This window comes from Ursus americanus, chromosome 18, assembly GCF_024610735.1.
Source record: "Ursus americanus isolate L20-20 chromosome 18, mUrsAme1.1.p, whole genome shotgun sequence".
NCBI lineage: Eukaryota > Metazoa > Chordata > Mammalia > Carnivora > Ursidae > Ursus > Ursus americanus.
The window spans coordinates 2,525,977-2,546,910 of NC_142144.1; the positions used below are offsets into that span (position 1 = coordinate 2,525,977).

The window sequence follows — 20,934 nt, forward strand, 5'->3', positions numbered from 1 at the left end:
TTTAGAGACAAGTTCTGAAGGCTGGACGAGAGACAATGCTTCCGGCAGTTGTGCAGAACGATGCTTTGTTCCACAGCCGCTTCCGCCTCTGCCAGATTCACCATTCCCGGTACAGCTAGGAGCCCGAATGTCCTCACTCCCAGAAAACTGCAGGGAAAAGGTGGGATCTGGGGCCCTGGGACACTCTGCTCAGGAGGTCACAAACCACAGCTCCAACGAGGAGAAAGCTGAACAGGAAGAATCATGTGAGCAAAGATCTGGTTACCTTGATAGATAAGGAGAGGGATAGAAGCTAGACAGAGATGGGAAATAGGTAGCTGGGTAGGGAGGGAGGGGGATGAGGGATGATGGGGAGGGAGGGAGGGAGAGTGAGAGGGATGAAGGTAAGTGACAGGGACGTGAGTGATGAAAGCTGGGGTGGAAAGGAGTCACAGACGATCACCAGATCCCTGGGCCAACCCCAAGGCAGCCTAACGTTAGCCCTCTGCCAGGGCCCTACACACAGCTGGGGGGTAAACCCTTCCGGCTGGAGAAGGAAATGCTGCCTGGCTCGACTGGTCCCAGATCAGGAGCTGCTTATCCACACCCCGCTTCTCTCCGTCAGCGCGCCACTCCCTTCTCTCTTCCCCGCACACGCACACGCACAGCCAGGCCTGCACTTCTGCACACGCACACACGCACACGCACAGCCAGGCCTGCACTTCTGCACACGCACACACGCACACGCACAGCCAGGCCTGCACTTCTGCACACGCACACACGCACACGCACAGCCAGGCCTGCACTTCTGCACATGCACACGCGCACACGCACAGCCAGGCCTGCACTTCTGCACATGCACACGCACACACGCACACGCACAGCCAGGCCTGCACTTCTGCACACGCACACGCACACACGCACAGCCAGGCCTGCACTTCTGCACACGCACACGCACACACGCACACGCACAGCCAGGCCTGCACTTCTGCACACGCACACACGCACACGCACAGCCAGGCCTGCACTTCTGCACACGCACACACGCACACGCACAGCCAGGCCTGCACTTCTGCACACGCACACACGCACACGCACAGCCAGGCCTGCACTTCTGCACACGCACACACGCACACACGCACAGCCAGGCCTGCACTTCTGCACAAGCACACACGCACAGCCAGGCCTGCACTTCTGCACACGCACACGCACACGCACACACGCACACGCACAGCCAGGCCTGCACTTCTGCACACGCACACGCACACACACGCACAGCCAGGCCTGCACTTCTGCACACGCACACGCACACACACGCACAGCCAGGCCTGCACTTCTGCACACGCACACGCACACACGCACAGCCAGGCCTGCACTTCTGCACACGCACACGCACACACGCACACGCACAGCCAGGCCTGCACTTCTGCACACGCACACGCACACACGCACAGCCAGGCCTGCACTTCTGCACACGCACACACGCACACCCACAGCCAGGCCTGCACTTCTGCACACGCACACGCACACACGCACAGCCAGGCCTGCACTTCTGCACACGCACACACGCACACACACACGCACAGCCAGGCCTGCACTTCTGCACACACACACACGCACACGCACAGCCAGGCCTGCACTTCTGCACACACGCACATGCACACGCACAGCCAGGCCTGCACTTCTGCACACAAGCATGTGTGGACACCGTGCACGTACATGTGTACGTGAAGTCGTGCTCACATACACGTGTGCACATGACCCCTGAGCGTGCACACGCATGTACACACGTATGTGTCCGCACACATGTGCACACCCAGCCCTGCACATGCATACACACACACACACCTCCTCTGATTCAAGCACAGACCTCCGGGACACCCCTGCTCCCCTTTCTCACGGTGCAGTGAACTGTGCTGGGATGCAGGCGGGAGGTGCCCTGACAAAGCCAACCTGAGAGCTGGTGAGGACAGAAGCACGGCCAGGGCCTGCCCGTCTGACGCCCCACCTGCTCCCCTTACTCACAGGGCGTCTACACCTTTTCCCTAAAACCCCCCTAAGACCCCAAGACACAGTGTAAGTGACTGGGGTGTATGGAGACGGGGACTTAAAAGCCCCCTGTGTGCTTCTCTGACACAGGATAATGGTACTTAAGTCTAACACTGAGCCTGCAGCCCCAGGAAGACACCTGACAAACATGGGACTCTGCCGCGGCCCCTGGGAGGGGGACTCTGACCAGCCCCCTGGGAGGGGCCCAGCTCCCGCTCTGGCTCCAACCTCGGGCACAGCATTGGTCCCCGCTGCACGCTCCCAGCCCGCTGCCCCACCCCCACCTCCAGAGCCAGGGGCGGTCTGTCCCAGACTCTCCACCCTCTCCCCGAATCCCGGGCTCTGCCACCCACTGCCTCCCGCTGAACCATGAGACGAGCCGAGACGCTGAGTTCACAACCTCTCCTGACACCCCTCCTCCACAGTGACCTGGGCACCTGCCTCCCAGAATTAGGGGCCCTTTTTCTGAGGTCGGTGGCAGGTGAAAGCCACTCGGGGACGCCACGTAGCGTAGGACCAACAGTCAGGCTAATGTTTTCACCTGCTTTATCTCAGGAGTGGCTTGCAGGCTGTCCCCACATCCCCACAGCCCATTTGCCCTCCACGACCCCCTCGTCCCCCAGCTGCATGCCTGGCAGCCAAGCGCTCTGCTACCAGCGTTTCCCAGAGGTTCCAGCCCAGACCCCCTGCGGGGACAGGCCGGCGGGTACGTACCCGTTCTCCATCGTCTCCCGGAGGTCCTGGTGGCCCAGAAGGACCAGGGTCACCCTAGGAAGTCAAGCGGGATCAGCGTTAGGCCCTTGGGAGCAGCCCCCGCCCACAGCAGCAGCAGCCACGTGGGCTGTGCAGAGGGTCCTTGGCAGCTCGTGGTGGGCCCAGCCCCACGGATCAGACAGAGGTTTCTCTGGGGAAGGCTCACCCCCCTCCCTTCTATGCCCCTCGAGTGCGGGGCCTGACAGGCTCTTTCATTAGAAGCTGCCCAGAAGGAACCCGCGTCCCTGGGCTGACCTTCCACCAGCAAAGGCAACGTGTCGGTACTGGTTTTCACTCCCCACCCCCGCGAGTTTCTTTAGGGACCACGCTGGACGGGAGGGGACCCAGCCCCATGCGAGAGAGCTAAGGCCTCCTGAGAAACACGTCCAGTGCACAGATCCATCAGGACCTCTGTGCTGGGAACGCTCAGACAGGATGCTTACCCGGTGGCCCTTCTCTCCAGGCAGTCCAGCCAGGCCGTCAAAGCCGCGGTCACCCTGTGAGGGGACAGAGAGGCTGCTAGGAGACCACGCCGCATGCGGCTCGGTCGCCCTACCTTGGGTCGCAGTTGGGGAGGTGTCTGTGAGCCCTGGGCCCCAGGAACCCTGTGTGCAGTGACCCCTGGCCTCCACTCACCACACACTCCACTGCCTTGGGCCTATGTTCCCGGGCTCTTTTCCCCAAACACCAACAAAAGCCAGAAACACAGAGGTGACTTTTGTCCTTGGGCCACAGACTCTGAGCCTCGCTGGCGGGGTGACCATGGCAGCGCCGGCACGGGCGCCCGTCTCGCTCACTGCTACACCCTCAGCGCCGAGCACGGCCCGGCCCGTGTAGCTGCCCATACTCACCTGGCGGACGGGCCAGCACGGGCTCCCCGGCCACCCCGGGCTGCCTCCTGGAGCCCACACAGAGCCCTGTCTCGTGGGTGTTACAAACCACATGGGGAGAGGTCGAGAGTAAGCTAATTCAGGTTCAAGATACGTCTGTGGTTGGAAGAAGACTGAGGTCTACTGGGAGAGATTCAAGAAGCCCTTCTTCCCTCCTGCCACTCGGGGGACATGAGACCAGAGCCGCGTAGCAGTTCAGCGTGCGTGGAGAGCACCTGAGCTCACCCGCACCAGTGACTAGGTGAACGGATGTCTCGGACACCTGGCGGGTGCGGTGACCCGTTTTCTACCCACTCCGGGTAACAGCAGCTGTCCACGCCATGGTGAGCCCGCTGCACAAGTAAGCCTTTCCTCTGGTGCCGCGACAGCTCCCCCAGGGCTGAGATGGGAGCCCTGCGCTCACCCGTGTGCACGGTCTACTCGCTCCCTGCCACACCGAGGAGCGGGTGTCCCCACGCCGGACAAGAAGGTTCCCCGCCCGTGCACTTGGCATTCCTCGTGTCACCGCCGTATGTGTGACCTTGTCGCCTGTCCATTCATGGTTTCCGTAGTTGGGATTCTACCTGCCCCCCCACGTCCACCACCCACTTGAAAGGAGCAAATTTGCCCCCTGAGCAAACTAGCTGCAGCTGTCATACCTGCTTGTGACATTCACCCCACCAGCCCGGTCCTCGTGCCAACATGTCAGAGAGACTGATCCAAGCAGAACCTTCCTCACCCCCAAGGTCCCACCATGGACAAGCGTGAGCGTCATGAATCATTACTTGTCATCAGAATTACAGCCACCACATCACCAACGTGACGACGGTGATGGCGGCCACAGTTCCCAGGCCCCCAGGAGGTGCTGAGCGTGGCCTACCTTGGGGCCAGTCTGTCCGGGCATCCCTCTTGCTCCGTCACTCCCAGCTCGGCCCTGGAACAGAGGAGGCAGATGGTCATGGGGACCTGGGAGTGCTGGCTTCCTGGGAGGCCGAGCAGAGTCGCACAGCCCCACGTGGCCGGGCTGGTGCAGAGGACCCAGACCCGGGGTCCTGGGGTTGCTACGCGCCTCTCGACGTGGCTCCCATCCTTCTGAGCCTCGCCATCTGAAACGCCAGATGCAGGTAATGTCACCTGCCTCTCTGTGTTGGGGGGGCGAGACCATGATGCAGGAGAGCCAGCGGGCAGCTCCGTCTGCCGAGAGAGCGTGTCCCGACAGCAATACACAGCCCGCTTCCCTTCCACCGTTCAGAAGCCAGATTACAGACTGGAGAGTCAAGCCCCTAGGATCAGTCCAATTGGCTACGAAGGACACTGAGCCCCACAGCGGCAGCGGGTCTCACAGAAGCCACACAGCTGCCCCACTGTAAGCAAGACACGTGGTTCGCGGAGGCCGCCCCCGGGCCCATTACTCCAGCTGTTCCCAGGAAACTGCGAAGAGCAAGCCCACGGTCCCCACCCGACTGGCCACGGGGACGAAGGGCAGGGCCCACTACCAAGGCCCCACAGTCACCCTGGGAGAGCCTGGCTAGGCTTGAGGCCACCTGGACGGGGACAGAGACTTGGCCAGGTGTCGACCCGCTAACGAGCGACGTGAGCCGGCCGAGTGTGAAGGGCTGACCCAGGCTGACATCCTCTCTCCGCCTGCGTCCGCGTGCAGCTGATCAAACAAGACCCTCACCGGGCCCTCACCGCCAGCACAGAGAACACTGGGAAAGCGGCAGCTTTTGGCCCCAAACAGAGGAGACAGAGCAGCAGCTGAGAAGAAAGAAGCCGGGGACCCGGGTGGACCACAAGGAGATGGTCTGCCTCCCCCAGGTTAAAGGTTACACAGAGCTGCCGGGGGTGGAAAGTCACCGCAGGAAAGGCGCCCAACGCGACGCGACTCCAGGACAAAATGCTGAAGATGAGCCGGGCAAACGGAGGGGCCGAGGGAGGGGCCCCCGCAGGCGTGCACACACTCAGGAATCAAGGAGATCCGTCAGGACCGCTCCCACGACTTCACGGCACGGCACTGCCCAGCGGGACACGCAGCCATTCCCACGTTCACAGCCAGCCCTCCGGCCCGCCGCCCTCCAGAGAAGCGGCCAGGCCAGCGCAGCCCGCTCCAGCCTCCCGCCGCCGCTCCTCCCGCAGACGGTGCGCTCTGGGCGCGTGGGTGCTCTCACCCTGGGCCATGGGGGGACCCGCTGTCCACCTTCCCCGCCCTCCCATCCCTCTCCTGCCTACCTGAGGAACAGTTCGGGGAAACGGGCCACTATGCATTTAGAGACGCACAGAAACCTTTAATGAAATAAAACTCTTTCCGGAATCAGATCCAAGATAAACCCCTGACTGTCTCCCAAGAGTCACCGAGTATTGGCGTTGGTGGGCCGCGTAGAGGCTGAGTCTGACCCTGCATGGGGCCTGGATCCCCCACGCATCAGGGACCTGCATCCTGACAGCCACACGAGGGCCGTGGCTCCATCACTCCCACTCACAACCACTGTTAGCCCCCCCCCAGGAGTCCCTGTCTGCCCCCCACACTCTCCAAGCAGAGTGGCCAGGCAGCCCCAGGGGACAGCACTCCTCGGACAGGCTCACACCCAGAGCCTTCTCTTCCCTCACTCGAAGCCATCTCTGGCTGCAAAGACCCGCTCCTTAGAGCATGACATGAGTTCGTTAGGCTCTCCCTGGCTTGTCTGGATGGGGATCGTTAATTTACATCAACCTGTAAACACACGCCCCGTTCAGCAGCCATGGTGGGCAGCCACGGTCAGCAGCCACGGTCACGTGGAAACACACTAGTTCCACCCACTAGAACTGCCCCCAGAGTCTCGGGGGCCGGACACCCACCAGGCCATTCCCCCAACCCTGAACCCAGGCCATTTCTGGAGGAACAAGGTCACCCCAAGAAAATGAGGCCCACCAATCACATTGTCTTCTCCACGCTCGCTCCCCAAGGGCCTAGGAAGTTGCCTCAGTTAAAAATATTTGTTAAACTAAGTTAAGATGCTTGGGACAGAGGCCAGAGGCCAGGCAGTAGGACACAGAGTGCCCGCTGGCTCAGCTCCCGCCCCGGGGAAGGGGATCCAGCCTTGAAAACAGTCGCCCTTCAATGGCAGGGGAGCAGCCAGGATTCAGACCTCCAGCCTGGCACTGGGGGCAGAGCAGGCCTGCCGCAGACTCCCGTCCCCATGTGACCCGGCTGCTGTCACTGAGCCCCAAAACTCACCCTTCTTCCAGGCTTTCCTGCAGGACCAGGCGGGCCCTGCACACCACGGGGTCCCTGTCCGGAATCAGAGAAGGCAAAGGGTCAGGCTGGGTCTGTGTTTTAAGAGGCAAAAGCAAAGCCTTGTTCCCGTGCTCATCAACCCAGCCGGTGGTGGCTCTGGGCAGCAGGGGGCAGGGCACAGACCTGCGGCCCTGAGTGAGGGCCCGACGGGGCCTGGCCAGCTTGCCCCCTGCATGGAACGGCTCTTTCTGCTCCAGTCCCAGCTGTGCGCAAAGCCGCAACAATTCCCACCGGCTCCGTGAAGACATGCAGCATGCGGCCCCCCATTCCGGTGGTGACCACCTCCCACACACAGGAGGTGCCCCTGCGAGCAGCAAGAGCAAGGTGCCTACGTACCTGAGGCCCCATGTCTCCCGGCTCGCCCTTCAGACCTCCGCTCCCTGGAGGGCCCTAGGGAGACACAGTCTGGGTTAAGCAATGCTCATCAGACCCCAGGGAAGGGGCCGTCCCATGGGGCGGGGCTCCCGCTGAGAAGGAGCAGAGCCCTCAGCCCACGGAGCCCAGCCTGCCTGCCTTGGACAGAGCCCGAGGCACAAGCACTTCCCGGTTACTGGATGTCTTCCTAGTTTTGAACAAAATTCTGCACAGCAGAGCGTACGGTACAGGAGCCATGAAGCCCACGCCGTGTTTGTTTCGCTCTCCAGGATGAGTGTGACTGGGGTCTCTCACAGCCCGCAGCTCAGGGCAACGCGTGGGGATGCTCGGGGCCCACGACAAGGCAGGAGCCACAGATGGACGGGGGGCAGCCCTGAGCCAGCGCTGACGGGGAAGGTGCTGAAGACAGACCCGGGGCAGAGAGCCAAGTCCGCCCCTCCCAGGGAACGGGGCTGGCGGGTGTTTAAATCCTCCGTCTCCTTGCAAACAGCAAAGGCCACCCGCACTCTGTGGGGATCCTGTTTGCCGGCCCTGAGTGTGCTTGGGTATACACCACGCACGGCTTGTGCAGCTGGGAGGGGAGCGCTAGAAATCCTGGGTCTGCCCCCACTCAAGTGCTCTTGACTTTGGGAACGTGATTGTAAAGAATAAAGACAGCCAGAAAGAAAAGCTCCCTGGGTCTTGAGGCAAAATCACAGCCCGAGCAGGTGTGGCAGGCCTCCCAGCCCCCGGTCACCACAGCCCCCCACCCCCCACCCCCGCCCAGGGCCCCCGTACCCCCTGGGGTGCCGCTGATATATTAGCGGTTGATGAGAGCTCAAAGCGTGCTCTCTCTGGGTGAGCTGGGAACCGAAAGGGACTGCCGAAGGACGCCCCAGCCCTCACCATGCTCCCCCGTTCTCCCCCACCAAGGACTCACCATGGGGCCGGGTCTCCCGGTAAGACCCATTGGGCCAGCCGGCCCCCGCAAAGCCAGCTGCAAGAGAACACAGGGCAGGCTGAGGAACAGCCGGGCTACGGTCCCAGCAAGGGAGGCTCCACCAGGCAGGAAAGGCCCGACGGGGCCAAGGACAGGGGCCTCTGCAGGACGCAGTCAGACGGAGCTCCAGAAACCCCGTACCACGGCTCCTCTGGGGCCTCCGAGCCCACCATGAATGGAACGGAGGAGGCAGAGGGGGGCCTGGTGGGGGGGAAGGCCCCCTCTGTGGGGATGGGTTAGCTGCTTCTTTCTCCCCAGCCAGCGCCCGTACCCCGTAACGGGAAGGCCTGCCCCAGCCCTTCACCCCGGGAATGAGCCTGAAACACGGCTTCCCCATCTGGGCTCGGGTGGGCGTGAGCTGCCCTTGCACACGTGTTCACCATCAGCATCGCGTTCCCCCCCAGAGACGCTTCCAGCACCTCCAGCAGCTGGGGAGAGATTTGGGGGCCCTCCGTGGGGTGGAATAAATAGCTCCGGGAAGAGGGACCTGTTGAAGACCTCGCGGGACGCCTGCCCAGGGCGCCCCTGCCCACCCCTGTCCCACGCCCTTCCGCTGTCACCCACCCTGCCCCGCCCCGAGCATGGCTCCCACCTGCCACAGCCCAGCTCAGCCCCTTTCCTAAAGGATCTCTTCCACTCCTGTTCCGCGACTCGGTTTCCCGCCCCCTGGCCCCGCCCCATCCCCTGCGCGATGCCATTTTCATTTTGGAAAATTTTGTTTGCGTTATAAAATCTTGTAAGCCCATCACCCATTTGGCTTCAATTAAAGCTCTGCGATTAAAAGGCCAGCCAGGCAGGCCCCGCAAGTAAATCTAGCCACAGGCCACGGGGTTTGTCACGCACCGCGTCTCATCACGCGGACAATTTATTCCAGAGCAGCAACTCGATACTCAAGCCGTCCCGTAATTATCCATGCGTTCTGATCATTAACATCACCTCCGCTGCGCCAGAGCCACATAAATATTGTCCAAACAAGGGATTATTTAGAGCTTCCTGAGATGCCCCATTAGAGGAGACACTCCACTGAAGGATCACCCAGCCCACCCGCCCCACAGGACCGGGGGCTGCTCTTGTCACCTGCCATCAGCAATCGGGAGTGTCATCAATTAAAACCTCGGTTCACTAACCCGCTGATTTGCAGAGACTGGAGCCGTCCGGAAGCAAAGGCTCCTCAGGACCCCCAGGCCGGGCAAGGGGCTTTAGGACCCATGGGCACTCTCCTAGAGGCTCTATCTCAGCCCCGCCCCACTGCAGGGATGGGGGACAGCCATCTGTCCACCTTCCAGGTCTGTCCATCCCCGGAGCCCAGCGGGGGACAGCAGATGGCCCTGCACGTCCGTATCCAGGAACCTGGACCCTTGGCATGGACGAGGAAGCCCTGAGACCCCTCCTGCCCCTTTCCCAGGGTTGGCCCGGGCCCCCAGCTAGACACGGACAGGTGCACGTCCCCAGAGTGTCCTGATCGCCCAGGAGGCAAGCCCCCCCAACACCGCCCCTGCACCAGGGACGCAAGTGCCACTTACCCGGGCCTGCTGCAGAATGGCCTGAGCCTGGGACTCCTGAGCTGACACCATGGGGCCTTTGGAGCCGGCGTCACCACCTCCTCCGAAGCGGAACTGCGGGTGTAAGACGGGGGTCACCCGGGGCGCATTGGATGCAGGTGCCACCCAGGACCCCAGGGCCTCTCAGGTGACAGCAGGGCCTTGGGGGATCTGGTTGGGCAGTGTCTGGCACCAGACCTCTCCCGGGACATGCTGTCCCAGCTCCACCTGCCAGCTTCAGCCCTGGGGCCAGCTGGAGACCTGGCCCAGGTCTGGGAAGAACTTTCTGGCTTCTGCAGCGCCTCACCCTGATACCCCACAGCCCCTACCTATTGCAAGAAAAGGCCAAGGGCCCCGTGCAAATGCCTGCAGTGGGGAGGCTTAGCCAGGAAGCTCCTGGGTCCACACGGAGTCTCCCTGAGCTGTGCCCAGCCTCCCGGGCAGCACCAGGCCACCAGTCCAAAGCCTGATGTCCAGGCCAGCATGCCACACACTTGCCCTCCTGGTCCTGGGCTCCCAGGGAAGAAGATGGCACCACAAGGTCAAGGGCAGGTCAGGCACAAGGAGTGACCAGCTGGCCGCACGCCCATGTGGGAGATCCCAGCGGAGACGGACAGGCGCCACTGAGCTTTCTTGCACTGAGCCAAACTCCCTGCCCCTTGCATGGGCCAGCCCTGGACGCCAGCACAGAACTGGAGGCCTCGACCACCTGGGTCCACTCTGCGCGTTGGCAGAAACGCCCTCAGAGGACCCTATTTCTACGAGATGGTTGGCCCACATCGGAGTGACTCTGGCCAGGGGTGGATCCTCAGACACCGAGCCCAGGGCACCCTCTCCACCGCATTGAGAGCCCTGAGCCCACCCCCACCGGCCGCCCACCCCCACAAATAAGGATACTCACAGGCAGCATGAGCATGGTTCCAGGAGGGCCAGGCAGCCCGTCAGCCCCGGGAAGGCCTGGGCGTCCAGGGGGACCCTGTGGATAGACAGCCCAAGACAGCTGGGTCAGAATGCAAAAGGGATGGAGCAGGGCTGTGTCCAGATGAGGAGGTCAGAGCCGCAGCCCGAGAGGAAATGCATAGGGCAAGCACAGAGCAGCAAGACCCCATGGCATGGAATGTTCCAGAAGCCAAGTGCAGGGAAGGGAGGGGTATTGACTGTGGGCTGAGGGTGAGGAAATACTTTTGGGGAGAGGGATGAGAAGGGAGGGGGCTCTGGGCCGGACCCAGAGCTATTTGCAGGGGCAGAGAGGTGGGAGACTGCGATCCAGGGACAGAGGTGACACTCTGGGAGGTGGCCAGCGGACTGAACCAGGGCCTCCACCATCCAGGAACGAACCCTCCAGGCCTGCACACCAGCAGGCGGGGCCGCCCCCAAGAGACCAAGGCCCATGTCCTCCAGCCGCCAGGGCGCTGCCCCTCGTGACCTGGTCCCCACCGACTCTGCGTGTGGTTGCTCGGACGGAAGGCAGTCAAAGCGTCCGCTTGATGGGACAGACGCAAGGGACGTCCACGGGACACAGACCCCTCTCGAGCAAGAGCCCGTGTGCACAGAGCCGACCCCGTGGCCTCCACAGATGCCGTTAACCTGGCCCTAAGGCAGGTCCCAGCAGACACCCTGTACACATTCTCTAGGTGGACCCTGGCCCTTCAGGACTCCACAAACGTAAAACGAGTAAGACAGTGTATCTTCCAAAAAACATGTGTGATCAGCCCAGCTTCCTCACTAATCCTAGCGGACTCCCACCCGGCCTGAGGCACAGGAAGCTCGTTTCGCGTCCAGAAGGAGGTTTGACCCCCTCTTCCTGACGGAAAGGGACCCCCATCGGCCACACCCCAAGTTCTGCACCAAGCACGGCTGCACGCAGACAACAGCGTTCACACCACAGGAGCGCAATGCTCCAGGCGGGCCGGAGACATCAACGCCCAGGTCCGGCCAAGAGGACGGAGAACCCACGGCTCTCCAGGACCCATCCCAAAGGACACAGAACCCACACTTGCTTCTCTTCTTCTCTGGTTCTTTTACCATCGACGTGGTCCCTGCTCTCGTGAGCTGCTGTGGAACCAGACTTCTACGAAGCGGGAAGGGAAAGCTCCCTCTCCCCCCGCAGGAGTAGCCAGGCTGGAAGTCTGCGCACACAGGGCCGGCCGGCTGCACACCCACGGGTCTGCGGGGTGCGCATGGGGCTCGGAGGTGCTTCTCCATGAGGTCGCCCCCCACAACACCGCCGGGCAACCTGCTCTTCCTCTTCTCTGGGCACCGCGACCTACTCTTGAGCTTAGTGGCCGTAGAGCTGCCCACGCGTGATGGGCTCCTCGTTGACTCCGCCCGTCTTCTAAGGGCACGCGCTGTGGCGGTGGGTGTGTGGGCGGCTTTCTCAGGGAAGGTCCTGGAAGCAGAACCTCTGGGTCAAAGGTCTGCTAGCGGACGTGGCCGAACGGTCCTTGTCTGACACTTCTGAAAAAATCCTCAGAAGACAAAAGACTTAAAAAAGAAACAATCGAGAACAGGTGTGGCCACCCGGGGTCTCCTCTTGGAAATCTGGGGTGCTGCTTGCTGTGGAGCCTTGCACCTTGGAGTTGGTCCCAGGTCAAACCCCAATTTAGGATGTAGGGTCCATGTCTCTCAGGGACCAGACGCTGTCCCCATGGTGTCTCTGTGGTGTGTGTGCCCCTCAGTGGTGCTGGAAGCTGGGGACAGGCTCAAGCCCCTCATCCGCTCTCCGCTCCCAAAGACTCTCCCGCCACGTCCTCCCTCCCTGCTCTTCCTGAGCCACGGTGCTGGAACCGCAGCCTCACTCAGGCTGGGAAGGCCCTGGAACCAGATGATGGAGGCGGGAGGTGACGGGTAACGCCCTGTTCCCGTGAATCCTCCTGGAGCTTTACAATGTGGTGTGGGTACCGCGGAGCCACTAACCCACGGTGGCTTGCAAAACGGTCGGCAAACCACCAAGTGTCAAGGTCTGTAAGGTAGCGCCTGTCCCCAAGCTGGAGGGCGGGGTACCTCCAAGCTGGCTCCCCACTGACGGCTGTTCTTTAGAGCACGGCTTACCAACCATGTAAGGCACTGAAAATGTATTTAAGCAAAATCCCACGGGAAAGCCCAACCCTTGAAACAGAACGAAGTGGAGGGTGGGCAGGGGCTGAGACCCTCCCAGATGGGAGACGGGGCTGGCGAGGCGGCAGGGCAGCCACGTGCTTACTGCAGGGCTGCTTGAGCTCAAGAGGCAGTGACGGACGGAGGGCTGTGGGCCTCCCTTGCCGCTCCCTCCCTGGAGGGTACCAAATGCATCGGATTCTGCAGGGAGGGAGGCGCCCCTGTGGGAAAGGGTCTCCGTCTTGGACATGAAGTGTCTTGATAGGAACATGCATGTTGAATTGGGCTTGCGGGGAGTACTCAGCCCCACGTGGGTGCTGGCAGCTCTCTTGGGACACCTGGCTCTCTCGTCCTTGGTTTCCTTCTGAGCCCCAGAGGAAGGAGTGGGAGCCTCCCCACCTGCATGTCAGGAGAGCTGGGCCAGATCAAGCCCGGGCTTGCCTCGCCTCCCCGTGTGGCTTTCACCATGTCCCCCCACTCCTGCATGCCTCGCCCCCCCATCTGTCACTAAGGGAAGGCAGATGGCTGAGGTCCCTTCTCTACTAGGACTCCAAGGGCAAGAAAGGCTGGGAGGAGCTGGCAGCCGTCCAGTTAGGAAGCCAGGCTCAGCCAGTCAAGGTTAGATAAGAACTAATTAGTAATTGGGGCGCCTGGTGGCTAAGTCGGTTAAGCGACCGACTCTTGGTTTTGGCCCAGGTCATGCTCTCAGGGTCCTGAGATTGAGCCCCTCGTTGGGCTCTGTGCTCAATGCGGCGTCTGCTTGGGATTCTCCCTCTCCCTCTGCCCCTCCCTCTTGTGCATGCGCTCTCTCTCTCTCTCAAATAAACATTTTTAAAAACTACTTAATAATTAGTAATAGGAAAGGCTAGAGAATCCCAGGATGGTGGAATTGGGCTGGGGAAAGGGCAGGATCCTTCCAGATCACCCACTGAAAACCTCTCACGTACAGACAGGCAAATGAGGCCAAGCAGGTGAAGGGGATCAGAATGTGCCACCCCAAAATATGCCACTTCGCTGTAAGGACTATTTTGAACTGAAGACAACTGAGAATCAACAAAAGTCCTCTGCCGTCCCCTCCCCTGCCTAAAAGAAGAGCGTAAGCTTCCCTTGGGGAAGATGGCCTGAATTATCCCCCAGCCCCATCTGCATCAGGACGAGGAGAACAACCCCTATCACTGGAGACCAGGAGCCAGCACGGAGAGAAGTCTGCATAAGCAAACCTTACTAAGTGACCCTTACCTTCCATTAGTCCCCCCATAGCTTTGCTAGTCACTTCTCTGCGAGGCGTCGCCCTTGGATGAAGCAGTACATGAGCACTCACGCCTAGCTGCTTCTCTGAGTTTTCACGGCCTGTCTTTGATGCCCCTAGGTACATAGAACTTACAATATTAATAAAAGTGTGTGCCTTTTCTCCTATTAACACACACGCCTGGCAGTTTAATTTGCATGCCCCAGTCACAAAACCTAAGAGGATGGAGAAAAATGTTTCCATTCCCTACAAAGGGATTCTGAGGTCTCCCTACTGGCAGGTGGCAGTAGGATCCTGCCTGTGCATCCAGGGTTCTTTGTCAGCTAAACAGGAGACACTCAGGAGAGCGGGGCATTGAGAGGATGCTGAACTGTGAGCAGAGACAACTCCTTGGACAACGGTGGCTTAAGCAGGGCTTGGGGGGTGGGTAGTGCTCAGCTCCTGGAATCAGCTCCCACTTCCCCACTTGGAAAGGCACTGGGGAGGCCAGTGGGCTGCAGGTTTCCCTACAACTCCGGGGACAGTATACTTTATAGGCATGTGTGTCTCTGCTAACCCCATGCCCACCCCCTAGGCTCCTGGATCCTGGCTTGAATTTAAGGGACACTAGCTGCTTAAGCCAACGATATTCCACTGTCAGGGGCCTTGGGTCCTCCAACAGAGCTGCCAGGTCCGGCTGCAGTGCACAAGGCCCCAGCTGGCCACCCACCACTGGCCCTGAGCCAGACTCAGCCCAAAGGTAGGGGCCAAGTGGGGAGGAGTCAAGCCTCAGTGACGGACAGTGCCCAGCACTGTGTGATGCATGAATGGTGGGCAGAGGGATGGACACTCACAGCAATACTGAGATTGACCGAGGTCCATCCATACCGTGCACACTGTGGATAGTGTCCTCTCCTGCATCTAAGGGAGAAGACGGCAGCTGCCACACCATGTGGTCCTCCCGCGCTGACATCTGGACTTGGTCACGCTCGTGGGTCCCTCTCATGAGGCTCTGGGGGGGCACCTGGCGGTCTCCCCATCTCGCACAGATCTTTGGGCACTGGGTCTCCAGAGCAAGTTGGGGTAGAGACGGCAGAACTCAGCAGTCTGGGCCTGGAGCCGGGGGCAGAGCAGCGGCCCTCACATCTGGAGTCGTGGCCACGTGACAGTGGGGAGGGGCCAGGTGTGTAAGACCATCCCTGTCTGCGGAGAAAGACCCCCTCCTCTGGGCCCCCAGGGCCACCAGCGGTAGAGAACCAGCATGGCAGGGAATCTTGTTCACTGCCCATCTGATGGGTCCTCAGAGGTGACCCAGCCACAGAAGGAGCACCCCCTCCTGCTGCAGCTGCTACCCTCCATCCCCACAGTCTAAAGGTCCCCCTCAGTGCTCCCCTGCCCGGTGGGTGGGGCACCCCGCCACACGGCCCCAGCACCGCTCCGAAGCCCCGAGCCTGGCTGCCCGCTGTGCTGCCTCAGAAGCAGGCCCTCGCCGCCTCTCCACGTGACCCGACCCAGCCACGTCCCTATCCACGCACCCACCAACCCTTTGTGTCCATACTCTGCGGGCAGCGGGCCAGGCCCTGGGGATAAACGCCCATTAGGACACACACACACACACACACACACACACACACACACACGCTCCTCGCGTCTGCTGTCCACGACGCCATGCGATGACAGCTCCTAATCTGACGGTGCTCAGGCGGGTACTCATGAGACCGGCGGGAGAGACCAACACCACCAACAACAGCCAAGCGGACAGAACCCCAAGGCTGCAGTACCCTGAAGCTCCACTAGGTGTCAGAGCGAAATTGTGGCGTCCAGGCTCAGTTCTCATCTCTCAGCAGCAACCCCAGGCGGGTCCCTCTGACCCCCGGGACACGTCCCTTTGACAGAGGGAACCCAGGATTAGTCGCTTTGACCATGGAAACCAGGAAGGGTCCCTTTGACCTGGGGACCTGGGACAGGTCCCTTTGGTGGTGAGGGGACCCCAAGATGGGTCCTTTTGACCTGGGGGGCACATCCCTTTAATCTGGGGACCTCAGACCTGGGGTGCGGGGAGAGTCCAGGGTGAGTCCCTTTGACTGTGAACCTGGGATGGGTCCCCGTGACCAGGAGGGACACCAGGATGGCTCCCTGTGACCCAGAGCAAGCCCTCCCGTTCTGCTACTTGATTTCCAACACAGAAGATGGAGGGAGGGGAAATCGAGGCCCAGGAAGCTCCCACACTGAGGAGGGTCAACGCAGATCCTAGTCCCGCGGCCGCGGACAGCCCTGTTGTCCCTACTCGGCCAGCGCAGCCCGCAGGGCCCTCTGTGAGCCGAGCTCATCAGCCTCTGTGGGAGCCTGGCAGACGCCACCTGCCCCCCGCTCAGGGCCACGAGGGAGTGCAGCTCCCCAAACACCCACACAGACCCAACAAGGAGCTGGCGTGAGAGGTGACAGGGCCAGGCGGTGTGGAGACGGACGCTGACGTGCCGGCCGCCATCCACACGTGCGAGGACGCCGGCCACAGAGTGGAAAGACACACGGACAAGCCCAACAAGCTGAGCGCCAAGCCATCCCTTACCCTTTCTCCAGGGTCACCCACTTGGCCAGTGGGGCCCATCGTTCCCGGAGGTCCTGGGAGACCCTGGAATTAAAAGTAAAACCAGGACAGAGTTCAAAGATGCAGCCACAGGGCTACACCCCGTTCCCACCTTGCTTCAGGAGAGGGTGGAGGTGGGTCGGGGCAGCGCTGGGATGCGGTGGCGGGGGGGGGGTCTGCAAAGGGCAGTGAGTGCCCCCCTCTTTTCCATCCCCGACCCCCAAGCACCTCCCACAGGCCTGGGAAATGAAACACGACACTCACTGCGGGGCCTTCAGGGCCCGGCGGCCCCTCCATGAGCATGCCCTGGAAAAGACAGGAGACAGTGTCTGAGACCCCAGGACCCCATCCGTCCTGAGATCCCAGCACAGGCCTGGACTCCCGGCAGACCCTGCTGGTGAGGATGACCCCGTGAGGACCACAGACTCAGGCCTCAGCAAGTGTGCCCACCAGCAGCCCAGGGCAAGGGGAAGACGCCCCCGAGTCCACGGGACACTCGGCCGCCTCCTTCACAAGCCCTCCGCCCTGCCACTGGCCCTCCCAGTCTTCACCCACAAGCAGGGACAAGAACTCCTGCCCCCCATCCCAGCAGCCTGGACCCCAGAGAGCCCGTGTGGGTAGCAGAGGGGTCAACAGACACAGCTCCTGGCTGGGGGGTGCCTCCACTCCCAGGCATCCACTTCCAGCCCCTCCCCAGAGCAGGACCCTCCTCTCTCCCGTGCAGTCAACACTGGGGCCAGGGGTTTGCTGGCTGAGAACACAGCAGGGACGGCATCGGGGGTCCTGGGGCTGGCTAGGTTCTGCCTGGCCTGGCTGAGTAGGCTTCAGCCACACTCGGGGCCAGCGGAGCAGACACAGTGATGCCCCTCTCCCCACTGATTCTAGAGACTGCTGGGACAGGGCTCAGGGGGCCAGATGTCCCTGGCCATGGGGACAGACCTGCTGTTCCCTCTTCCCCCAAACCAGAGAAAGCAGATTGCTTCCCTCCAGGGATGGCGTGCACCGCTGTGCCCAGACATTCGTTCCGAAGTGAACGGTGCTCTTGAGAAACATGAGGTGGCCTCCCAGGGGGAACAGGGGAACGCCCCGCTGAGGCTCGAAGACCCGCACTGGTGAGGGGCACCGGGCTGCTGGGCCCTCCAACCCCCAGCGTCCCCACCAGGGCCCCCAGTCACTGCGAAGTGTTTACACAGATGTGCACTCAAGATGCGCACACACAGCTTGTCCAAACAGCCTGTGCGTTTCCTCCTCGGACAAAGGCAGCTGGGGGCTCAGCAGCGAAGCTGGAAGCAAGCAAGAGGCCTCTGGCCGCGGCGGGGCCCCGGGGCCTGCAGCTGTCCTCCCAGACACACTGGCCGTTGTTCTCAGGGAGCTGGGGCGATGCCGGCCACAGGTTTCCCGGGAGGCCGGGCCCGAGCCGTCCAGGGAAGGAGGCCGGACGCCGGGAAGGGAAGGGACCCAGCCCAGGGAGGCCTGAACCGGCCCAGGCAGAGCTGTCGTCGGAGCCGGACCCGTGGCCATGAATTCAGCAGGGAAGGTAACTGTGAGTGACGGTCTGGGCCTTGGCCCGGCTGCAAACAGCTCTCAACGCAGGCGCGCCTACCCGTTAAAGAGCACCACAGCGGAGCGGAGCGACGGTGATGCCCGGGCCTCCCAGGGACGGCCACCGGGACACCACGAGACATGGAGTCTGGGGATCCATCCCTCAGGACACCCATAAACCCGAATCCCCTCTGCGGAGAGGCCTGCTGCCCTTTCAAGGAGCCGCTGACCCTGCTGACAAACGACAGGAGGTGCGGCTGGGAGGCCAGAGGGAGCAGATAACAAGGGCTCCACGGACAGGAGTCCCTCTCCCCCGAGGGCGGTGCTGGAGCAGGGTGGGGGCGGAGGAAGCAGCGGCCACCCCGCCCTCTGCGGTCAGCGGTCAGCTGTGAGACCCACGCCGGCCGGCTCCCAGGACTCGGCCATCTGTTTATGGAGCTAAGACTTCGAGGGCATCTCCGGGTTGAGAAATTCCAACTGTTTACATGGTGTCCCCAGGGGCCCGGTGAGGGCCCAGTGGACATGGGGAATGGGCTGGGGATGGGGCGGGACTGAACGCCGGAGCCAGAGGAGGGAGCCCTCCCCTCGCTGCATCCAGATGCCTCGGTTTCCCTCTGAGATGAGGTGACCTTGTGTAGACATGCTGTCTGTGCTGGACCGGCTCCCCTTCCCCTGCCCCTCCTCTGCCCACCCCCACCAGAGCAGCCTGGCAGCCGGGGTGCCACAGCTCTCCTCCGGGGGGCTTGTCTGGCAGCTGCAAGTGGACAGGAAGCGCGCCCAGATGGTGCCAGCCTAGCCCCTCCCCGGCACCTCCCTGCCCTGGGGCCCCACATTCTTCCCAGGCGAGATGCCCTGCCACCAAAGCCATACAGACCCCACAAAAGGCACCCCAAGTCAAGAGCAGGTCCATCTGGGGACCGGAGTGTCTGGGGAAATGTGTGGTCCGTGAGCCCAGCCAGGCTCAGGCCCAGGAGAAGCAACACCAGGATGGCCCACCTCTGGCCAGGGGCCCCCTGTAGCAACGGCAACACACCCGCTGTCCTTCCGGGGCGCCCCCACCCTAACTGCTGGCTGCACCGCGCTTCCCCCCAGCTCACCCTTCCCCTGCGTCTGGACTTAGAGTCAGGGTTTCTCATGTTGCTGAGCAAGGGGTCACCTGATGCCGGCCCCACCCCCCTTGGCACCTCTGCACCCTTCCCCTCTACCCCATCCTCCACTCTCAGTCAAGCCATCCTCCTTGGACCCTCAGAAAGTACTGGGAAGAGATGTTCTCAGCCTGAGAAAAGGATGTGCGTCCAGAGGCCACAGCCCCGTGAGGCTGACAGGTCCCACCCCCGGACAGGCCCGGAGGGAAAACCACAAGGGGCCGCCTTCACCATTATCCAGATGCTTCCACGGGCCGGGCATGGGGCCAAGCCGGGAGGGCCCTGCTGAAACTCTGCCCACTGGGCATTCTACCCAGAGATGGGCCACGTCCCGTCTGCCCTGGCCACGGGGCTTTGGGCCTCTCTGGGGGAGACTAGCAGTTGAGGTTCTGAAAGCACCTTCCCAGGTCCACGGGAGGATGGAGGCTACAAAATCCCCCACCCCAGGAATCCAAGGTCATAAGGCCTTGGGAACCCCGACGTCCTATCCCCAGCTGAGCACCAGAAACCACTCTTGGCCCAGCTCCGCCTTGTGACCAGCCACGGGGCAGGACACTGGCCTCCTCCCTCCGGCGCTTGGACGACGTGGCAGGTTGGGCCTCGGCCAGCCCCTCCCCGCCGTCGTGTCCACAGCCACTGCCCGGCCCACAGCGCCGCGGCCACCAACCGCAGCTGCAGGGCCTGCCCCGCCCGCCTGGTCAGGGCCTGACCTCGGCAGCTCTCAGGCCACGGGGTGGATCCTGGCGCTCCCAGCCGGGCTCCCCAGGGGCAGAGGACATGGCAGCACGGAGCGGCCCCTGCACCCCAGCCATGAGCCTCCCCCACCCTTGCTCCATCAGTAGCCATTGTGTCCGCTCCCCATGGCCCCACACACAACAGAGTGAGTTCTTCAAGTTCTCTGGCCACGGCTGCACGGACAGCCCACCATGCTTCCCCAGTTTCCACACTTACCCCACACGGTGGCCACGCCAGCCTGGGTGCAGCAGAGTTAAACCCCCCACGCTGCCCAGCCCAGATCTGAGGTGCCCCGCGAACCCTCCGAGCCCTCCAGAGGGGCTCCGCTCCTTCTCACAAGCTCCACGTGTCTCATGCCGGTGACCACGGCCACGCACAATGAGGAGCTCAGACTGCAAACGCACAGCGCAGTGTTCTCACCAGCGGGAATCCCAGGCAGAATCCCAACCTCAGTCAAGGTCTGGAACATTCCCCCCGCCTGAGCCCCTTTTCTCAAGCCTCGGCAACAAGCGGCGTGTGGCATCCGTGAGGGGCCCCGTAGTTCGGGCATCGACCTGCATCACCCACCGCCCCGCCCTCTTCAGGAGGGGATAAGAGAGCACTCTTACCGGTTCGATGATGGCGGGCTCACCCTTTTGACCCTTCTCTCCTCGTGGTCCTTCAATCTGGGTTCACAAAACACAGGCGGACAGAGAATGAGCAGAGAAGGGAAAGGAAGGTGGCATCTCATGGCCCCGTGGCTCACCAAGCAGGGGCCGCTCACTGCCGGCCCTCCCCGGGCC

The 20,934-nt window shown here is 62.1% G+C and overlaps 1 protein-coding gene across 2 annotated transcripts in view; it reads right to left on the bottom strand.

Moving 5' to 3' along the window:
- COL5A1 (collagen type V alpha 1 chain) overlaps nucleotides 1–20,934 on the bottom strand; it is a 165,094-nt gene that overhangs the window by 67,319 nt on the left and 76,841 nt on the right. For both annotated transcript variants that reach the window (XM_087869218.1, XM_087869217.1), the window contains exons 9-19: nucleotides 20,761–20,817; nucleotides 16,995–17,036; nucleotides 16,713–16,775; nucleotides 10,721–10,795; nucleotides 9,802–9,894; nucleotides 8,219–8,275; nucleotides 7,261–7,314; nucleotides 6,865–6,918; nucleotides 4,531–4,584; nucleotides 3,225–3,278; nucleotides 2,743–2,796 (exon numbers count right to left, since the gene is read on the bottom strand). In XM_087869218.1, coding sequence (XP_087725344.1) covers nucleotides 2,743–2,796; nucleotides 3,225–3,278; nucleotides 4,531–4,584; nucleotides 6,865–6,918; nucleotides 7,261–7,314; nucleotides 8,219–8,275; nucleotides 9,802–9,894; nucleotides 10,721–10,795; nucleotides 16,713–16,775; nucleotides 16,995–17,036; nucleotides 20,761–20,817 — 657 coding nt within the window. The remainder of the gene's footprint in view (nucleotides 1–2,742; nucleotides 2,797–3,224; nucleotides 3,279–4,530; nucleotides 4,585–6,864; nucleotides 6,919–7,260; nucleotides 7,315–8,218; nucleotides 8,276–9,801; nucleotides 9,895–10,720; nucleotides 10,796–16,712; nucleotides 16,776–16,994; nucleotides 17,037–20,760; nucleotides 20,818–20,934) is intronic.